The sequence below is a fragment of the Nelumbo nucifera genome, chromosome 5, assembly GCF_055504915.1.
Source record: "Nelumbo nucifera cultivar China Antique chromosome 5, China Antique-T2T, whole genome shotgun sequence".
Taxonomy (NCBI): Eukaryota; Viridiplantae; Streptophyta; class Magnoliopsida; order Proteales; family Nelumbonaceae; genus Nelumbo; species Nelumbo nucifera.
In genome coordinates, this window is record NC_142653.1 from 57,107,941 (window position 1) to 57,129,208 (window position 21,268).

Genomic DNA, 21,268 nt, shown 5'->3' on the forward strand with positions numbered 1-21,268 from the left:
TTCTGCAACATTACATTTATAAATTCACAAATAATAGAAAATACATTTTCTAATGCATATTTACATTGACAATAAGATATAAAAATATATTGATATGAAATAAATTTGCATTCAAGTAGGATTTTTGATAAAAAAAATATATGCTTTATTAGAATTCATATTTATTAGAATCTGTTTGATTATGTATATAATAAATAGTATAAAATGTAATATTTGAAGGGTATTGCAAGGTTGAAAAGTGAGAGAAAATATAGTGAAAATGCGGAGTATCGAATCCTATACCTTTCGCATGCAAAGCGAACGCACCATATGAGCTACATCTCCGTATGGTCTATTTTTCATATTATTCGTAAAGCATTGCTAACATTATTATACCGACGACACCACCTCCCGCATTAGCATAAACAAGCATATCTTCTCGTTCTGCGACAGTTTTCGCTCGACAGTGCGCGACCCCTGCGTCATCCGACAAGTTTTGCAGTTGGTAAATTTAAGAAATCCTGATCGATTATCTCATCTTTCTACCTCCATGTTTCTTGTTCCTCAAATTTAATTTAATTGGATTTGACTCTAATTCTAGGGTTTCTTTGCGGTCTTTTCTTTTAGGGCTTCGTTGTTTCTTCATCGTACTCGTTTTTCCCCATCCTAATTTGTTATCCTTTGGAATCTATTGTTATTCTCTTTCACTGCATCTGCTCTTTCTTTCTTTTTCCTCACTTTTAACGATCTGCACATGATTTCAAAATTTGCGAAGAAATCTGTTGAATCAGAGATTGTTTATCTTGTTTCAGTGAGCAATGTACAACGGCATCGGCTTGCAGACCCCAAGAGGGTCGGGAACGAATGGGTATATCCAAAGCAACAAGTTCTTCGTAAAGCCCAAGACCGGGAAGGTCGAAACTAAGGGTTTCGAGGCTGGTCAGGGTACTGCGGGTGTTAAGAAGCCGAACAAGGAGATCCTCGAGCATGACAGGAAAAGGCAGATACAGCTGAAGCTCGTGATTCTAGAAGAGAAACTGATCGACCAGGGATACACCGATGACGAGATCGCTGAGAAGCTCGAGGAGGCAAGGAAAAACTTGGAGGCGTCTACAGCTTCGGAGGACAACGATAACGCCGGAGGCGGCATGAAGATGGAGAAGAAGTAATTATCCTTACCCTTCCCTTGTTTATCTAATACAGATGGATAAAATTGAAAGCGTGGCACTCTTTTCTATGGCTTGGTTACGGAACTTTAGTGTTCTTATGCAATTAGACTTTAGGGTTTTATTTTCTGAAATGATATTATTGGAAATATTGACGGTAGAGGCCAGAATTGGGTATGCTAATTTGTTTCTTCTTTTGGCTTTATGGTGGTGTATCTTACGGATCTATTTCTTTATGGCTGTGTCCTGGAGGCTTATATTTAACTCGGAGTTGAGAGAATTATTGAACTTGACCAACTTTCCTTTTTCTCCAATTTCTGTATCTCTGGCAAATTTTTATTTTCTTTTACTGTTGTTAAAAAGGTAACCCTTTGAATCTTGGAAAACTCTCCTTGCACTTGAGACCAGTGGGTCATTGTGTCTTGCTTTTTTTGTTAGATTTTGGAACGGGCACTTTAAATTCCTATATTTATGTTTGTTGGATTGTTTTTCTAGGGTTTCAGACACACAAACTCACCAAATTGCTGCGAGGAAAGAGAGACAGATGGAGACATTAAGAGCTGCACTTGGAATTACTAGCGGTAATGACACATCTAAAGTTCAAGAACAAAAAGAGCCGGGTGAAATAGTAGAAACAGAGTCTGAAAAGAGTGATGATGAAAAAGTGAAGGAAAGAAAAAATGTTTATGTAAAGGAGGACCAGGAACAACAGAGGGATAAATATAAGAGTTCAGAACAGGATAGAGATAGAAGGGAGACACAGACAGCGGAAGATACAAAAGCTGTAAAGGATGTTGCAAATGAGGGCATGAAGAAGCTGGAAAATAAGAAGAGTGAAAGTGGGAGGGATAAATATTATGACTCAAGACGCCAAAAGAAATACGACAGAAAGAAAAATTGCAATAATGATTATTCTGATACAGATAGCAGTGGAGGTGAGTCTGATGGCAGTAGTAGGGAGAAGAGTCCAAAGAAGCGCTACAAAGGAAGAAGACAGGATAGTGATTCTGATAGCAGTAGTGGGGAGAAGAGTCCAAAGTTTCACAAAGGGAAAAGACATGATAGTCATTCTGATAGCATTAGTGGGGAGAGGAGTCCAACGAAATGCAAGGGAAGAAGACATGATAGTGGTTCTGATTCTGACAGTGGTGATGTTGGACAAAGAAATGCCAAAAAGGAAATGGAAAAGCTTGTTAATACTCGTAGGAGGCATGATTCTGATGATGAATCCAGTTCAGAATCTTCAGATAGCAATTTACAGAACCACAAAAGTCAAACAAGGAACCGACAATTGAAAACAAGAGGAAGGCGTGATTCTGAGGATGAATCTGATACTGATAGAGAAGGAGGAAGAAGAAAAAATCAAAGAGAGAAACAGAGGAATCACAGTCATAGAAATGAAGACAGTGACAGAGATGACTTAAACACAAAAGATAAGAGGAGGAACACCAAAATTGATGATAAGAAATATGGAAACAGCAGGCATGGACACAGAGTGGATGAAGACAGTGACAGAGATGACTTAAACACAAAAGATAAGAGGAGGAATACCAAAATTGATGATAAGAAATATGGAAACAGCAGACATGGGCACAGAGTGGATGATGATTCTGATCCTGACAAGTCGAGAAAATTTTCGAAGGCAAAGATTGAGAAACGTCATGGAAGTAAAAGGCATGACACTGATGAAGAAGATTCTGATACTGGTGGGAGGAATGCTAAGAAGCATCTGGGAAGACACAAGGTAACCAAAAGAGGGGCAGATTCCCCAACTGATGACAGTGGGAGCAGCAGCAGTGATAGTTCTGACTACAGCAGCAGCAACAGTGATTCAGGTAGTGGTAGTGATCACATCCCTGAGGGAGCTAGAAAGAAGTCCATTGAAGACAAGACCAGGAGGGTTTATGAGGATGACCTGATTGGGAAAGGTTACAGAAATGCTCCAAGAGGTGCTGCAGAAGAAAGGGGATTCGGGTCTAGAGTCATTCAGAGCAATGATGAAAGGAAAGAAAAGGGTGATCGTTATAGTGATGATGATGATCATCAGGAGAGTGGAAGGGACATAATGGGGAAATTGGAAAGAAAGAAGCAGTATGAGTCAACCAGAGATGGCATTTTTGGGAGTCATGACATGAGAGGTAAAAGGAAATTGGAAGATGAGAACCATGATGACCAACCAGAATTCAAGTCAAGAAACCGGAATTTGGGAAAAAAGGTAGAATCTCAGGAGCAGCTTAGAGATGACAAAGTTGAATTTGATATGGACAGAGAATACAAGAGCAAGGATGATCAGAAGAGAGAAGATTACTCCAGTCGCAATAGATTGGGGGAGAAATGGTCAAATAGAAGATGGTACAATGATGAACATGGAGATAGGAATTGTAGAAGGGATGAAGAAGAACGTGGAAGTCGAAGACTTGGAAAGGGTGAAGAGAAAGAGCGCAATCACATAAAGTGTGAGAGAGATGAAGAAGAAAAGCATGGGGGCAGAAGGCATGAGAGGGGGGAGAAAGAAGAGCATGGGGGAAGAAGGCATGGGAGAGATGATGAGGAGCATGGGAGCAGAAAGCATGATAGATATGGGGAAGAGCATGGGAGCAGAAAGCATGAAGAGGATGAAGACAACAAGCGTGAAAGCAGAAAGCATAAAAGAGATGATGAACAAGAACGTAGTGGCAAAAGACATGGAAGAGATTATGAACATGGAAGTGGAAGGCATGAGATCTATAGACAGATAGATGCCAAGAGGACCAGGTATGAGGATGAGTATTGGTCAAGGGGGAAAAGTAAGTATGAGAGTAGCAGTCTTGATGATGATCGATATAGACGTCAAGGATGAAATGAATTTCCGTTCATGGAATGAACTGCAAATATGGTGAGTGTTTAATATTTTCATAATAATATAGAACTTTAACTTTCTAAGTTTTTTTTTTTCCTAAAACTTGCTTCTTTATTGACTTTGTTTTCTTGCCTTGGCACTATAATTCATTAGGAGAACACTTAATAAACGGCCTTTAAGTTTCTGCCCAATTCAGGAGCGTTTTTGTAGTATACTCTATTATACTCATGTGAACCATATTATTAGAATTCAAGCCACAAATTTCATCTTTCACTCCAAAGTCTCATGATAAAAGGACACCTTGAATGCCAAATTGCCAATAATAGGTGGCAACATTGGTATCAGCCTATCAGGTAGCTTCTTATCAAACCTCAAAAAAGTGTTTCTCATGTGAGGTCCTCATTTAATGAAAGTCTTAAAAAAGGAATAGGGTTAACATCTGAATGCAAGGCCAGATAAAGAAGATTGGCTTTCCAAGGGGCAACAAAGAAGATCTGTGTGCCAAACACACAATATCCCAACAGAAAAATCTTTTCCATTACAACAAATCATCTCTGGCCCTAGCATATTTTATATACTCATTATATCCCCTTCTGCACTGCCATTTGAAGGGAGACAAAGAGGAACAATTCTGGCCCTAGCATATTTTATTGACTCTGTTTCCTTCACTGTTTTTTTTTTTTGATAGATACCTTCACTGTTGTTGTGTTTTTTTTTTTTTTTTTTTTACTTTTACCCTTTTAAACTTCTTACAAGGACCAGCCTCTTACATCAACCATATATAGAGAGAGCTATGCCTGTTCATAAATTGGATTACCTAAACTTAAATGTCCTTTAAATGAAGATGGGAGCACAGCCATTGATTAGTAGCTATTCTATCATAAAAACAGGAATTGTTGACTCAATGCATTCATCTCAGTCCTAAAATAACCACAACTTAATGTTATTTAAACAAAAGATTCACGAGGCAAGTTTTTTGGAGAATCTGATGTCCAGAACTAGAGTTCAAAGTGTAATGGATCTAGGGTTGCCTCCTAAAGGCTAAGGTAATCCTAGATAGCTCATAGGCCAAGATGATATAGGAGTTCAAATACCTAGGCATTTCTCTCCCTGGTGGGGATTCCCCTATTAGTGATTTTATCAGCTCTTCTTCCTCTTCAAACTTGAGTTGGAATTTGGGTTTTACTAGAAATGTAAGAGAATTGGAAATCTCTAGTGCCTCTACCATGGTTAACTTGTTGAACTCAGTAGTTTTGGGGGATAGTGTTTCAGATTCTAGAGTCTGGGCCCTCAATCAGTCAGGTTCTTTTTCTTGCAAATCTTTCTTGAACTCTCTTGTGCACCTCCTCCTCTCCTTTCCCTATTAAGGAGATTTGGTCTCAGACCATCCCTCCTAAAATCAGTGCTTTCTGTTGGGAAGTTTTCCATGGTTCCATCAACACTTGTGACTTGCTTTAGAGAAAAAGACCAAAGTGGTGCTTGTCCCCAAACTGGTGCTCCTTATGTAAGCTGAATGGTGAGACTGCTTTTCACCTATTTATCTCCTGTTCTTTTGCTAACTTTATTTGGGAGTGGTTTTCCTCTCTGTTTGGTTGCAACTGGAATCCTCTTGCTAATCTGGAAGATCTTCTTAGCTCCAACATATTCAGGTCCTCTAAAGGAGAGGCAAAGTGATGGGAAAATGCACTAGAGCAGCAGTGGCTTGGACAATCTGGGAGGAAAGAAATCTGAGGATATTTGATGAGAAGGAAAGAGGTAGAGATGATGTGATTGAAGTGATAGCTATAAGGGTGGCACATTGGGTGAAAACTTTGAAAATGTTTTTAGATTTTAAGACAGAAGATTTCTTCAGATCATGGGGAACAATTGCAAATATTGCTTCTAGAAGACCTATTGTAACTGAATTTTGGTCCCTTCCAGATGTTGGGTGGAAGAAACTAAATTTTGATGGTAGCTGTTTGGGAAACCCTGGTCCATTGGGCATTGGTGGGGTAATAAGGGAGGAGAATGGAAATATCATTGCCATGTTCTCATGCCCTATTCAGCATGGTGATGTGGTGAATTCAGAACTGAAGGCAGCAGTATTTGGTTTTGAGAAACCTAAAGAGTTGGGGATTAACAGGTTGATTATTGAAGGGGACTCAAAAGTTGTTGTAAACTGACTGAAGAAAGAGGAAGGAGCAATCTGGAGATTAAGAAATGAATTCAGGCGTTTTAAGCAGGCTTCTAAAGATATGAAAATTCACCAGACACTTGGTCAAAATGGATTTGATACCATCTCAAAGAACCATTCAACCTAAAAGCTTAAGCTGTTAGGTGAGGTCCTTGAATAGGTTGATATTCTCTAACAGACATCATAAAGTTAAGAGTGTCTCATCGGGCATTGACTAAGGAGTAAGGATGAGCTCAAAGGAGTTCCAATAGATTCCATCCAGAGTGGGTGGTAAATATCTGGTGAATTAGTATCTGATGCTTTCCCAAGTTGAATTTATCTACAGTGTTCTGGTTTTTCAAACTATGGTTCTGCTTTACAATTTGGTGACTAGAACTTTATTGAAGGACTAGAACTTCTTCCCAGAACAAAGGAGCTCGTGGTGGCCTTGTTCTTGTATGTCACAGTATTTTCTTGATCAATTTGTTGACTTGTGGAGAAACTGGGAAGTAATATGTTACTGCTTCTGAGAGGGTGAGAGGGTGAGGAACTGAGATGGGAGAATTTGTGGAGATAGGCCGTTGGAAAAAAGCTTTGAAGGTTGAATCTAAGGAGCTCCTATTTGAGGAACTGAGATTAAATGGTCAGCTGAGCTTGAAAATCAGGGAAGCAAAGAGAGGGATGGTGCTGTTAGAAGGTTTAGGGGTAATTGAAGGGCTCAAGGAGTTTGTGGAAGGTGCAACTAACAAAGGCAAGCAAAATAGTTGGAAAGAGCTTCTCTCAGAAACTGGAAGAAGGTTTGTTGTAGAATGTAAGAGAAACCGTAAAGGTTACTTTATTTCCTTGACAGAATTTTTTGGCAAGGGTAGAAAGCAGATGATCTGCTTCCCAGAAGGAAGGAAGAGTCAGGGCTAGAAGGCAGTTCATGGCGTCTTATGTGAACTATTGCAACGCTTGAGTGCTAAAAGAGAAGCAATAGTAAAAAGGAAGATAAGCAGTTCTGATAGTATGGTGAACAATATCAAGCAAGAGACTTTTTTAGTGATAGCTGGGGCAGGTAAATACGGAATGGGAGTAAACATACAGAGAGGTGATTGGGAAAGTAAACTGATAGTTAAAGCTTCAGCTCCCATTCTTGACTGGAGGAAAGTTGCAGATCTGTTAACAGCAAGGTTAAAGTTGAAGAGCACATTTATTTTAACACCTTTTGAGAAGGACAAGGCTTTGCTGGATCTGCTTGAGAACAGAGTAGAAGTTGAGGCTTTAAATATCCAATCTAAACTTGGAAACTTCACAGTATCAAGATGGTGCCCGGGATCAAACTCCAAAGATTTCTTTGTTGAAGATGGAGTGATGGTGCGCCTCTTAGGTCTTCCCTTTCACTTGTGGAAGCAAGAAACTGCTGAAGCCATTGCTTTGATGTGTGGAGGATCACTAGGAGGTGCCTTTTGGGGAGACCTGTGTTCAACTTCCATTTTATTGAATGGAGTAAAACCTGAGGAGATTCCTCGGAAGATAGAGGTGCTAGTTGAAGGGCATTGCTACTCAGTGTGGCTGGCTTCATCCACTGAATCGGTGCTCTGGAAAGAGGCTCGTAGGGAGGGAGATGAGAATGTTGAAAAAGAAGAGCTGCGTGGCAAGAAAGGGTTGGAGGATTCAAACAAGAAAAGCACTTTCACTAAAATGGAAAAACAAATGCTGGAGAAACAAAAGGGTAGCATTCAGGGGGTGGGATTTTCGCGTGTGGAAGCAGTGAACAGTTTGGAGGGTGGCATGTCCTTTGCACAGGTTGTAACCGGCGCCAATCTGACTTGTTTGAACAAGGAAAAGGGGTTGGTCCAAGGAAGAACCGAACCGAGACCTATTAAAACCAAACCGAGCCCGGGGTTGGACGTGCGTGACCTTCTTAAAAGTCACGTGAGCTCGCGGGTGGTTAAGAATGGGCCAAAGCAAAAGCCCATGTGGACTGCTAGTGGTATTTTTAAAGGCCCAAACAGGTTAGCGGGCCCGACCCAGCTTGTTAAAAAGGCGCGTGAGCCTTTAGTGAAACACGTGACTGGGGTTTCGACTAAGACAATGGTTACGGTCTATCATCGTCCCCAGTCGCGAGGCAAAAGGGGGAATGCACGCAGCGCCGGAAACCAGAAAAGAAGCGGGCTTTACAGTGGGTCTCCCGACGAAGTCTAAAGGAGGTTAGCCCCTTGCAAGGCTTCTTAGAGAGGCTGAAGCCAAGTTTCACTAGGGGAAGAACTGAAGAGAAGATTAAAGGATGGGTGCAGTGTAGTGAAGGCGATGATGAATCGGAGGACCTTTCTGTTGATGGCTCTAGCATGGGCAGTGTAAACGATGAAGGCAGCTGTGCTGGAGATGACATGGAAGGGTGGAATATTGTAAGATTATTTCAGGGTGAAGACTGCAATCGGCTTATCTCATTCCCAAGACCACAGAGTGTGCAAGGTTTATCAGAAGGGGAAAACCGGGAGAATCGGAAGCAGAGCAGGAATACGCCATCTAGGGGTGACCCAGGGGTAGAGTGGAAAGATCACCAGGTTGACCAAAGGACAGAAGTACTTCCCAACCAACTCAGGAAGATAAATGTTTACCAATCTCCGGAACAAGAGAGGGAGGCCGGGAGCAGTCCTTTTCTAGCTTGCCATCAGTCCCAGGTAACCTTGTGATTTCGGTTTGTGCTACTAATGTGTCTCTTGTGTCTTTGGTTCCAGATTCCGTTCCTGTACCATGTTTTGTAGCCCATTGAATATGCAGCCGAGCTAGTAGGCGGGCTCTCTGAGGAGGGAGAGAGGGGAAGGAAGGAATGTGGGAAGGTGCGTGAAGAAAGGTATAGGAGTGGAAAAATGTGGGAAATCATTGAAAGAGTGTTTAAGGAAGTGGAAGGGAAGCTGATCTGGAGGAGGGAAGGGGAGGAAGGAAGAGAGGAGGGGTTAGTGGAGAGGAGGGAAAGGAATGAGGGTAGAGATGGAGAGGATTATGGGGAGAAAGCAGGGAAGGAGGGAGGTGACATTAAAGGGAGGAAGGTTGGAGAGGAAAGAACTGAGGTGGGACTAGAGGAGAGAAAGGAAAGGCAGGTGGACAGAGATGAAGGGGATTCTGTAGGAAGGGTAGGGGTGGTGGAATCGGTGAGAGAAGACACATAGCAGAATTTGTAGGGAAGTTGGGCTGTAGGCTGGAAGATTTGAACGAGTTGAAAGAAAGTTTACAGAAGAGGAAGATGCAGATCATAACAAAGAAGAGGAGGTTGAGTGAAGTAGAGAGATTTAAGAGAGATGTAGAAGGAGACATGAAGCTCGAGGTAAAAGGAGATAGAAGGAAAGGGGGGAAGTAGTGGGTAGGTGGCAAGGGGTTTTTAAAAAGAAGCGGAATGAAGATTCTTAGTTGGAATGTAAGGGGAATTGGGAGTGCGAAGAAGAGAGCAACAATAAAAGAGGTAATAAGACGGTATGACCCAGACATTGTGCTGTTGCAAGAGTCTAAGAGAATGGAGTTTAATGACAGGTGGGCAAGAAGTGTATGGAAAGCCAGGGGGATTAGCTGGGTAGTGGCTCCATCGTGGGGTGCTTCCGGGGGGATTGTAACAATGTGGAAGAGGGATGTGGTTGAAGGTTTGGAGGAGTTGATCGGAAAGTACTCGGTTTCCATGAAGTTTAAGTAGCAAGAGGATGATTATATGTGGGTGCTCACAAATGTTTACGGACCGAATGTCTACAGAGAGAGAAAGGAGATGTGGGAGGAACTGGCTGATGTTAGAGGGTTGTGGGATGGGCCTTGGTGCATGGGTGGGGATTTCAATGTGATTAGATTCTCAGAGGAATCCAATAAGGTTAACCAGAGGGTGACAAAAAGCATGAGGAAGTTTAACAGTTTTGTGGATGCCTTTGAGCTTAAAGAGATCCCCCTAGCACATAAGGCATTTACATGGTCAAATCTCCAATCTAGACCCATTTGCTCTAAGCTGGATAGATTCCTGTTCTCTTTGGATTGGGAAGAACATTGGGGAACCTTGGCTTCTAGAGCTCTCTCAAGGGTGACCTCGGATCACTGGCCCATAGTGTTATGTAAGGAGGAAAGAAGGTGTGGAGGTCCTACCCCCTTTAGATTTGAAAATATGTGGTTACTTCATCTAGGGTTTCCTAACAAAGTGAGGGAGTGGTGGCGTGAGTGTAACCCGCTGGTGGAGTGGGAGGGGATGAGATTCCATAAGAAACTACAATTCTTGAAAGCAAGAATCAAGGAGTGGAATTTGATGGAGTTCGAGAGGTTAGAAGAAAGAAAGGGAGACTTGATGAAGAAGATAGAAAGCCTTGACTTTAAAGAGGAAAGGGGAGAATTTGGAGAGGAAGACAATGACCTCAGGAGAGAATTGAGAAGACAATTAGAGGACTGTCTGCACAAGGAGGAAATTAGCTGGAGGCAAAAATCTTGGTGTAAATGGTTGCAAGAGGGAGATAGAAACACTAGGTATTTCCACTCTCTAGCAGATGGCAGGAGAAGGAAGAACTTTATCTCCAAATTGGAAGTGGATGGAGTTGAGTTAGTACATCAAGAGGAGATTGCCAGGGCCTGTGTGGAGCACTTCAAATCTATTCTAAGAAGGCTTGTGAGTAGAAGGGTGTGGGTAGAAGGTTTGGATTGGCCAGATGTAGGGGTGGAGAACAAGAGAAGGATGGAAAGAAGCTTTAATCTAGAAGAGATCAAGGAGGCTGTGTTTTCTATGGATAGAACAAAAGCTCCAGGGCCGGATGGGTTTACAATGGCTTTTTATCAGGATTGTTGGGATATCTTGAAAGATGATCTCTTGCGGGTGTTTGAGGAGTTTTTCAGGAGAGGAATTGTCAATCCGGGTGTGAACTCTACATTTATAGCCTTAATTCCAGAAAAGAAAGATGCATCCCACCCAAAGGATTTTAGGCCAATAAGCTTGGTTAATAGCTTGTATAAGATCATTGCAAAAGTGTTGTCTTTGAGGTTGAAGAAGGTACTGCCATTATTGCACACTATCAAGGAGCTTTTGTGAGTGGAAGACAAATTACATATCAGATTTTAATTGCTAATGAGAGTGTGGAGAACTTTAAGAGGGATAAGAAGAAGGGAGTGACCTGTAAGCTGGATTTGGAAAAGGCTTATGACTTGGTGGACTGGGAGTTCTCGAGGAAAGTCTTAACTAAATTCGGGTTTGGGGCTAGATGGTGTAAGTGGATCATGGGCTGTGTTCGGAATTGTCATTATTCAGGGCTAGTGAATGGGACAGTGGTAGATTTCTTTCCAACCAGTAGGGGTATAAGACAAGGAGGCCCCTTTTCTCCTTTCTTGTTCATTTTAATTGCGGAGGTTTTGGGGAAACTGATTCACATAGCAGATTCTAGGGGGCTCATTAGAGGCTGGAGGGTTGGGAGGGTGGAAACCCCCCTCACTCACTTACAGTTTGCTGATGATACGATTCTGTTTTGTGAAGGTGGTGATGTGAGGTTTATCAGGAACTTAAAGTCGGTGATACAACTGTTTGAGCAAATGTCCAATTTGAAGGTTAACCTTGGGAAAAGCTGTGTAGTGGGGGTGAATTTGGAGGAGGGAGAGATCAGGGAGAGTGCTGAAGTGCTGGGGTGTGAAGTTTCGGGGTGGCCTTTGAACTACTTAGGATTACCATTAGGTGATAATCCCAAGAGAGAGAGTTTTTGGAACCCGGTGATGGAAAGGTTTGAAAAAAGATTGGTATCCTGGAAAAAGAACTACCTCTCTCTTGGTGGGAGAATTACACTAATTAAGGCCACGCTTGCTAACTTACCCATCGTTTTCATGTCGGTGTTTAAAATCCCAGTGAAGATTGCTAACAGATTAGAGAAGATAATGAGAGATTTCCTGTGGGAGTCGGGAGAGGAGAAGAGGGATCATAGAGTTAGCTGGGAAATAGTGTGTAGGAGTAAGTCGTGTGGTGGTTTGGGGCTTGGGAGTATTAGGAGAAGGAATATGACTCTGTCGGGGAAGTGGTTGTGGAGGTTTCCTATGGAGAAGGAGAAGCTATGGGCTAGAATAGTGACTAGTATACATGGGCTGGAGCACAATGGATGGGACGCCGGAATCAGATTTAGGATCACAAGCAATTCTCCTTGGAAAGCCATTCATGACCTGCTACCGGTTTTCTTCCCTAATATCAGGTATGACTTGAATTCCGGTAACTCCATAAAATTTTGGGAACAATCCTGGGTGGGGAGCGCCCCTCTAAAGGATCAGTTTCCGTCTTTGTATGCTCTTTCTGATTTGAAAAATGAGCCGATCTCGTCTTTCACCACCCCGTCCTCTTCCACTTCTGGGATTGGGTGGAACTTGGGTCTAAGAAGGGATTTGAGGGACTCAGACTTCGACTGTATTTTGAGCCTTCTTGCACTTCTTGATAACGTTGTCTTAGACCCCACTAGAGCGGATTCTAGAATTTGGACACCTACCCCCAATGGCATTTTCTCTTGTGCTTCGTTCTTCAAAGTCTTAAGTCAGTCCACCAGTCCTACCTTGTTCCCTTTCCCTGTTGGTGAGGTTTGGTGCAGAGCTATACCTCCTAGGGCTGGTAGTTTTTGTTGGGAAGCCTATCCGAAAAGAATCAACATTGGTGATCTGAAGAGACCCAATACTTGCTTGTCACCTTAGTGGTGTGTTCTGTGTAAAGCAGATGGGGAGACTGGTTTTCACCTAATGGTGTCTTGCCACTTCGCGAGGTCATTGTGGGATTGGGCTTTCTCCTTATTTGGATGCAGTTGGAATCCCCTTCAGACATGTAGGGCCTTTTCTCCTCTTCCTTTTTCAGGTGGTGGTTAAAAAGGGGAAGGACAATGTGGAGAGGACTAAGGGCTGCAGTATGTTTGGACACTGTGGGAAGAAAGAAACTACAAGATATTCTCAGAAACTCAGAGAGGAACAACAGATCTGAGGGCTATCATACATTTTAGGGCGGTACAGTGGCTGAAATCTTTGGAAATATTCACAGATTACACTGTGGATGACATGCTGAGGAAGGGGTGTGAAATTGCAAATTGCACGCAGATCAAGTCAGTAATGAGTGTGGCTTGGACCCCCCCATCTAGTGGATTCTTGAAATTAAACTTTGATGGATGTAGTAGGGGAAACCCGGGACAATCGGGGATCGGGGGTGTTTTTAGGGATGAAAATGGGGTCATCTCTGCTATGTTCTCAGGCCCAATTGGAGTGGGTGACTCCCTTAGAGCTGAGATCTGTGCAGTTATGGAAGGAGTCCGGAAAGCTAAGGATTTGAACATCAAGAAACTTATAATTGAAGGGGATTCAGAGGTGGTGATAGGGTGGCTGACTAAAGATAAAAATGATTTATGGAAGTATAATAATGAGATGAGGAAATTCAAGTGGCTGTGCAGGAGATGGAAGTTAAGACATGTTGGATTAAAAGATCTGCTAATTCCCTAGCTGACGGTTTAGCTAAACAAGGGGCAGAAAGAGATTCATTGTTTTGGGCTAAGCTGTAACGTTAGTGTCTTTGTATTTTCTGTTTTCCTTTCTTGAAGCTCTTTGTGACTCTTGGAAGATAAGTGTGTTTGTCTTCCACTTGTAAATTTTCTACTAATGAATTAATGAAAGTGTTATTGATCAAAAAAAAAAAAGAAAAAGATATGAAAATTCACATAAGATGGATTAGGGAATCAGCTAATAGCATAGCTGATGGTCTAGTTAAGCAAGGAGTTCAAAGGCAATCTATGTTCTGGGCTATATTATAGCTAGTGGGATATCCTTTGGGGCTTGTCTGTAACTAATGAATTTCTTTGTTGGGTTAAGCTTGGACCTGTATTGTAATTAATGTGGTTTATGTAGACTTTTTTTTTTGATAATTGTTTATGTAGACTTTTTGTCTACCCACAACTTCTTGTTGTACACATTCTGTTAATTTAATGAATCTTTTTGTGTTGCTGATAAAAAAAATGGGAACTGTGGTGCGGATCCCACTATGGGCATGATTCCCTGTTGTGATTCTTACTTCAGGTGCAAGTTCCAACTGCAATTCTGAGGTGTAATAGTGGAATCACAGGTATCTTGTAACTCCGGATCACAGTCCTGTTGCAAAGACAGATTCATAGGGATGCAAAGCCCAACAATATAGTGAGTATTCAAGCAGTGAATCCCAGGCTTACAGATTCACAAAGTTTAGCCTAGAATTACAAGAAATGATTGGCAAATGGAGAAAAACTGGAAGAAAATAAGAAGAAACAGAGAGCTCAGAGTACAAGAAATCCACTATGATTTGTTTGGAACCTTCATGATCATATATACTACCTTGTATTTGGTTTTCCTCAAGTTGTATATGATGTCAAAAGTTTCAGTAGTTTAATATATAAAACTCCTGCATGGAAGGACTTGTTTGGGTCATGTGCCAAGGGGCTTGAAGCTGAAATTTGTCTAGGAGCACAGAGGTCAGTGAGAAGAAAATGTGGAACTTTTTGGGCCCTAAACCATCATGCCAGATGGGAGATTCTAGGTCATTTAGACTTCTTTTGCCTTCTTGATGACCTGATTAATCTTCTGGCTTCTCCCAAATACATGTACATGCCACATGAAACATTCATTTACCAAAAAAAAGCCACATGAAATATTCCTAGGTGGTTCTTCTTCTTCTTCTTTTCAATGAATAACTTCAATTTTTACCAAAAAAATATTTATCATTTTGTTAATGAATAACCAAAAAAAGCCACCTACCCCGCCCCACAAATTACAACTTCTGCTTACATCACAGAATCCCTCAATTGTTCCCAATAAGGCCGGTTTCTGTTTACACCTTGTTTAGATAAGGCATCATCCAATTTGTTCTGACTGATGCACCCATTGGACATTCATGATTTTTGAGCTCCTTTATCTCCCCAATAATGCTCTCGTACTGCATGAAGCTCTACTATTGTTCATTTTTTTTGATCAATAACACAATTCATTAATTATCACAATAATTATAGAGAGGAAGACAAACTTTCTTATCTTCCAACTACATTATGAGCCCCAAGAGAAGAAACAAGAGAGAAATAGAGAATAGAAGAAGAATAAAATTAAATCACATCTGTGCCCAAAACATGACATCCTTGTTCACCCCTTGTTTAGCTAACCCATCAGCAAAAGAATTAGCTGATATTTTCACCCAGCTGATTTTAACTTCCATTTCTCGAACCAGCCATCTGAATTTCCTCTTCAGATTACTATAACTCCATAAACCACTCTCTTCTTTGTTCAACCACCCAACCACCACCTCCGAGTCTCCTTCAATTGTTTAGCAAAAAGCACCCAGTCAGTAAATTTTTGGGAACACATTTGCTACCTTGTCTAATTTTGCTATTGGTTGGAACTTGGGTTTTAGAAGGGCGCTTAGAGATCCTGAATTGGAACCCATTTCGGATTTGCTTAAGATCTTGGATGAGGTAGCCCTTGAGCCTTCCATTGGGGACTCTAGGGTATGGTCTCTTGTCCCTTTGGGTATCTTTTCTTGCTCCTTCTTTTTCAAAGCACTGACACAACTTAGTCCGGTTCCGGGGTCTTCTTTTCCAGTCTGCGAAATTTGGGGTAATCCAATCCCTCTTAGGGTAGGTGCTTTTTGCTAGGAAGCATTCCTAGAAAAGTGTTACACTTGTGACCTACTTCAAAAGAAAAGGCCTAATTGGTGTTTATCCCCGCACTGGTGCATCTTATGTAAGAAGAATGGTGAAAGTTGTTATAACTTGTTTGTTTCTTGCCCTTTTGTTTCAGATATTTGGTGTTGGTTTTTTTCTCTATTTGGTTGCAGGTGGACCTCCCCTTCTAGTGTGCAAAGCTTGTTTAGCTCCACACCATTAAGGGGTTTAAAAAAGAGAGGGAAAATATTGTGGAGTTGTGCTAGAGCTGTTGTTTGTTGGACGGTCTGTGAAGAAAGAAGTCAAAGAGTATTTCATGAAAAAGAAAAAAGGAAGCCATCATAGAACTTATATATGTTAGGGTGGCTCATTGGGTCAAGCCTTCGAAGCTCTTTGAAGATTATTTAGTAGGAGACATTAGAAAGTGGGAAGAAGTGGCTCGGTCATCTTCCATGTCCATTGCTCTTAGACCTGTTTGGACTCCACCAGGTTCGGGTTTCATCAAATTGAACTTCGATGGTAGCAGTGAAGGAAATCCAGGCCATTTAGGTATAGGTGGTATCTTCAGGGATGAGGAAGGTTGAATCATTGCTATGTTCTCAGGACCTATAGGCTGGGGGGACTCACTGAGAGCTGGAATCTTGGCAGCTATAGAAGGATTTAAGAGAGCTAAGCAGCTGAATATTAGTAAGTTGTTGGTGGAAGGTGACTCTCAGTTGACTATTAGATGGTTGCAAAAGGAAGTGTCCAGCTTGTGGAAGTTCTCTAATGAAAGAAAGAAAATTATTCGGTTAACTCAGAATATGATTGTAAGGGTTCAATGGGCCAAGAGGGGTACTAACTCCATGGCTGATAACTTGGCTAAACAGGGTGTGGGAAGAACAAATCTCTTTTGGGCTATATTGTAACATGTGTTTTCAGTTTTGTTAGGGAGGGTTAAGACTTTTTACTCCTCCCTTCTGGTTGTAATTTCTATATCTCTTCTAATAAAATTACTGTTATTGATAAAAAAAATATTAATCTCCATAGCTTTCTGGACACCTTCCATAACTGTGTGGATCTTAGCTCTGAGAGAGTCGCCCACTCCAATTGGGCCTGAGAACATGGCAGAAACGACCCCATTCTCATCCCTGAAGACACTCCCAATCCCTGATTGTCCGGAGTTCCCTATGCTACTTCCATCAAAGTTTAGTTTTATGAAGCCTGCAGGTGGGGGAGTCTAAGACACACTCACCCCAACTTTAGTTTGGGTACATCTAGCAATCTCACCCCACTTCCTCAGCATATCATCCACTGTAAATTCTATGAAAAGCTCTAGGGACTTCATCCACTAAATAACTCTTATGTGGATCAGGGTCCTCAACTCTTCAGAGAAGATTCTGGAATTTCTTTTTTCCCACAAAGACCAGCATTCTGCTGCCCTCAGTCTTCTCCACATAGTCCTTCCCCTTTTCATACGCCACCTAAAAAAAGAAGGATAAAAAAGGCCTTGCAAATTTGAAGGAGGAATCCAGGTACACCAAAAAGAGAGCAAGCCCACTCCCAAATAGACTTTGCAAAATGGCAGGACACCAAAAGATGAAAACCAGTCTCCCCATCAGCTTTACAAAGAACACACCAATGAGGGGACAAACAAGTATTGGGTCTCTTCTTTTGGAGCAGATCACCAGTGGCCATGTCTCTGACCAGATTGCATTTCCTACCTGAGTCACCTTCAATACTTGGATTCCTGAGATTGAAATTTCTTGCAAGCCTTAAGCTTTGAAGTGCTTTGGTCACTTCAGCCCTAGTTGAGTCTTCTTGCCTTCAGGGCCCAAGAACAGAGCAAGTATCAAGTCAGTGTCATCTCTAGAAATGTCTCCTATACCTGATGAGCTTGGGTTGCCAATACTTAATTCAATGATTTGGCTACTGAATCTCTCCTGTACATATACTTAGGAAAGTGCTATCCGTTCCTTTTTCTGCTCTACCCATATTCTTCCACTGTTTAGTATTTTTATTGGCCAAAACACTCCTCTTATCTCATTCAAGTAATGTGCTGTAGGAAGAGAGGTAAACACCATGTGCTGATATGAAAAGTGTTATCTCTATCAGAAGAGAAGTTGAGCTGCTTCTGATCATCTTTTATGCACGATCTGGTTTCTGGCTTAACGAATTCTGCTTTTTTTTTCGTTGTTCATAGTGGAGGCTTTTGAGCTTTGATCAATTTTACACCATTATCCTCATTATTTGGCTACAGTCTGATTGCAGTTAAATCACTTGGCCTAAATGGAAGATAATGTATGTGTATTTCTTGGAGATTTGGAGATATAGTTAGCTTTGTGAAGCAACCTATTTGTCAGTTTAACTCAAGGTTCAAATTATCAACTTGCATGGTACCAAAAAATTATGTATTGTGCATATTGATTGGTTGATACTCTTTTTTTTGCGAGTTTGTTATTTAAAAATGGTCTAGCTAGGCAAGGGGTGAACAGAAACTCTATGTTTTGGGCTGTGTTGTAATTGCTTTTTAATTTGGGTGTACCTTGGTTGTTTCTGGGAGTTAAGATTGTTTAGCTCCCTTGCTTTGTAACTTTTTATTCCATAGCTAAGAAGGCATCACTTTCTTGCTGGAGTCCACCTAATGGCTTTATTAAACTGAACTTTGATGGCAGCAGTATGGGTAATACAGGTCCATCTGGAATAGGGGGAGCAATAAGAGATGAACATGGGAATCTGTTAGCTATGTTTTCAGGACCAATTGGGGAAGGAGACTCCTTGAGGGCCGAGATTCTTGCAGCCCTTGAAGGGGTACGAAGAGCCAAGGAGCTGTAAGCTGATCATTGAAGGAGATTCTGAAGTGGTGGTGAACTGGTTAAAAGAGAAAATTTAAGTGGCTGGCTAAGGATGTTGAAATTCAGTACAAATGGGTTAAGAGAAGTGCGAACTCACTGGCAGATGGTTTAGCTAGGCAAGGGGTTAATAGGAACTCTTTGTTTTGGGCTTTATTGTAATTGTATTTGCTGCTCATAGACTGTTATAGGGAGCTAAGATTGTTTAGCCCCCTCGCTTTGTAATTCTTCTTAATATTAATTAATACATTTCACAGTTATTGATAAAAAAAATCACTGTTATCGATAAAAAAAGGGTTTATTCAGTTGAAACTGTTAATATCCCCTAACTGTTAATATTTTGGGTTTTGGTGACCTTGGAAACCGATACAATACACATGATACAATGTGATACACATCAGTACTTTAAACCCTGGTTTAACCCTGCACTTTCCATCTCTTAGTGCAGTTTGTGACCTTAGAGAGGTCAGTTCCAGGAACTTATTCAGAAGGGGCTTAGTCTGCTGGGCCATCATATTAGCAATTCTGCCCTGTTCTTGACAATCCTGATCTCCCGACTCCATTTTTAACTGGGTATGGCTTCTTTTTTTCTAGATGCCACATAGAGGTTCACAGAAATGGGTCAAAATTTTTTGGTGCACTCGGAAAGTGATAGTATTAGTGCTCCAAAAAAGAATATCCATATAATTAGTACAACCAACAGTTATAGAAATGAGCCGTTATAGCTCTCCCCTGTTGGTTTCCTTTTATATATATATATTTTTTCTGAATTGGTTGTTGTGTTATCACCTTTTATAGTTTGAATTACAGCCTTGGTTTATACTGGTTCATTCCATTTGAAACACTCTCAAATTTTGGGGGTTCTCGTCATACTTTATTAATAAAATTCCAGATTTCTGTTGCTGATAAGAAAAGGAAAACAAACACAAAATTATTTCATGTTGTGTTGAAACAAACACAGCATCTTTTTTTGTGGATGCGGATGACTAAGCTTGAGAATGCCATTTCATTAAAGGTGTGACTTGTCAGTTGATTGAACCGTAGTCTTGAGTGATTTTGATTGTGTGGGTTTCTCTATAAAGTGTAAATAATTGACCAAAATATGTTATAAACAGGCATTCCCATTAGTGAAAGAGTCTCACGTAGCCCATAAAACTTGATTGGTGCATCATGAATCATGAGGCACCATTTTCTACATACATTTGTGTGAATGGTTGTTTTCTATATATTCTTTGTCCGTTTGTCAACTGTTATTTATTTTGTTTTACATTTCTATGTATTTCTTTCTTCTATTCTACATGCTTGAGCAAGTATCTACTTTGTCATCTCCAAAGTGAACATAAAATCCCATGATTCTGAAGTGCAGGCACAGTAACTGTTAATTCAATTTTTAGGGTCGTCATGATGCCAATTACATCTCTGTGCCTCAGTATACTTGGTTTTATGTCATTCATCCTTCCATTGGATTATTCTTGTTTTCCAATGCATCTTTGCAAGTCAGATGCTGGATTACCGAGTTTTAGGTGGGTTACAAGAAGAGATTGTTATGTGCCATATCCATGCCAGTTTCTCATTGGATAGGAGGAAATAGTACTAGTAGACAGTAGTACTGGACTTTTTTTTTTTATTTTCCATTTATAGGAATTCCCATGCTGCTGCTAACCTTAACCTATATTCATTCATTAGATTCTAAAAGTGATGTTTTTTTTTCAAATTTCCATATGCTCAACAGGGAAGAAATGATAGCTGGAATGGCTAGGAAAAGCTTCATGGTGGGAGTGTAACTAGCCAGATGGCTCGTGCAAAAGATTTCGACCTTCTAAATCTCGACTGCAAACTACACACATCATCAGGCAGATACTTTCTGTTATTTTGAGTTTTGACCCATTTGAGACGGTATGCCCATTTCATTTCTACGCTCACAGGGGGCACACTTGTACATGATCGTATATTTAGAACCTTGTTTGGCTCTCAGGTGCAACTTAGCTTGTGTAACTCTACTTTCATGTCTAGTTTCGAAATTCATAAATTTCAAGATTTAAGACACCAAAGCTGTGGGTATTTATTCCATAAAGGGCTAATGATGCTTCGAGCAGTTGATCTCATTCAATAGTTCAGTATGAGAAAGCAAGTATTTGTGTGAAAAAAGCAAGACTTGTATTTGAAGTGTCATCGTTTACCAGCCAGATTCTGCATTGTTTATATAATATATAATATATACAACGTGCTTTTAATTTTCCTGGTTATTCAAATATGGAGCTTGTCTCCCGATTTTTCCTTTGGAAGGCAATGCAACTACACCCATCATGTAAGCTCTACACGCCTCTAGTTCAAAGTATCGATACATATCATGCTGATGGCTTCTCGATATGCCTCTTCAGGGGTTCTATTGGGTCAGTTACTGGTTCAGAGGATGGTCGGGCCTTAAACCTATCCCTCTGAACCGGTTTCGAAAAAGAATAAGTAAAACCTAAAAAAAAGTACCGATACTGTCGATACTTTGAACCTTGGCCTCTAGCACAGCGTGGCACAGCCAGATAAATGGCTTTCAGTATCACTGTTCTGGAGGTTCGATTGTACATCTGTACTTGCTCTTGTTGCTCGCTGTGAAGCATTGGTTCACTCTTATCAACTATTGAAATTTGAAATGAGATACCAATCTAATGGCTTCCACGATT

The 21,268-nt window shown here is 41.0% G+C and overlaps 1 protein-coding gene across 2 annotated transcripts; it reads left to right on the plus strand.

Moving 5' to 3' along the window:
• Positions 1-324: 324 nt before the first annotated feature.
• LOC104596821 (uncharacterized) lies at positions 325-20,828 on the plus strand. Of its 2 annotated transcripts, XR_016076116.1 has the most exons (5): positions 325-484; positions 792-1,144; positions 1,641-4,020; positions 19,957-20,113; positions 20,323-20,828. XR_016076116.1 is itself a non-coding variant. In XM_010258130.3 (4 exons), exons 2-3 carry the CDS (start codon positions 798-800, stop codon positions 3,982-3,984), a joined length of 2,691 nt encoding a protein of 896 aa, XP_010256432.1. In that variant the 5' UTR covers positions 326-484; positions 792-797; the 3' UTR covers positions 3,985-4,020; positions 20,323-20,828. The 2 variants fall into 2 exon arrangements, 1 of the variants encoding a protein (XP_010256432.1); XM_010258130.3 differs by lacking the exon at positions 19,957-20,113 and having other exon boundaries at positions 326-484.
• The last annotated feature ends 440 nt before the right edge of the window (positions 20,829-21,268 follow it).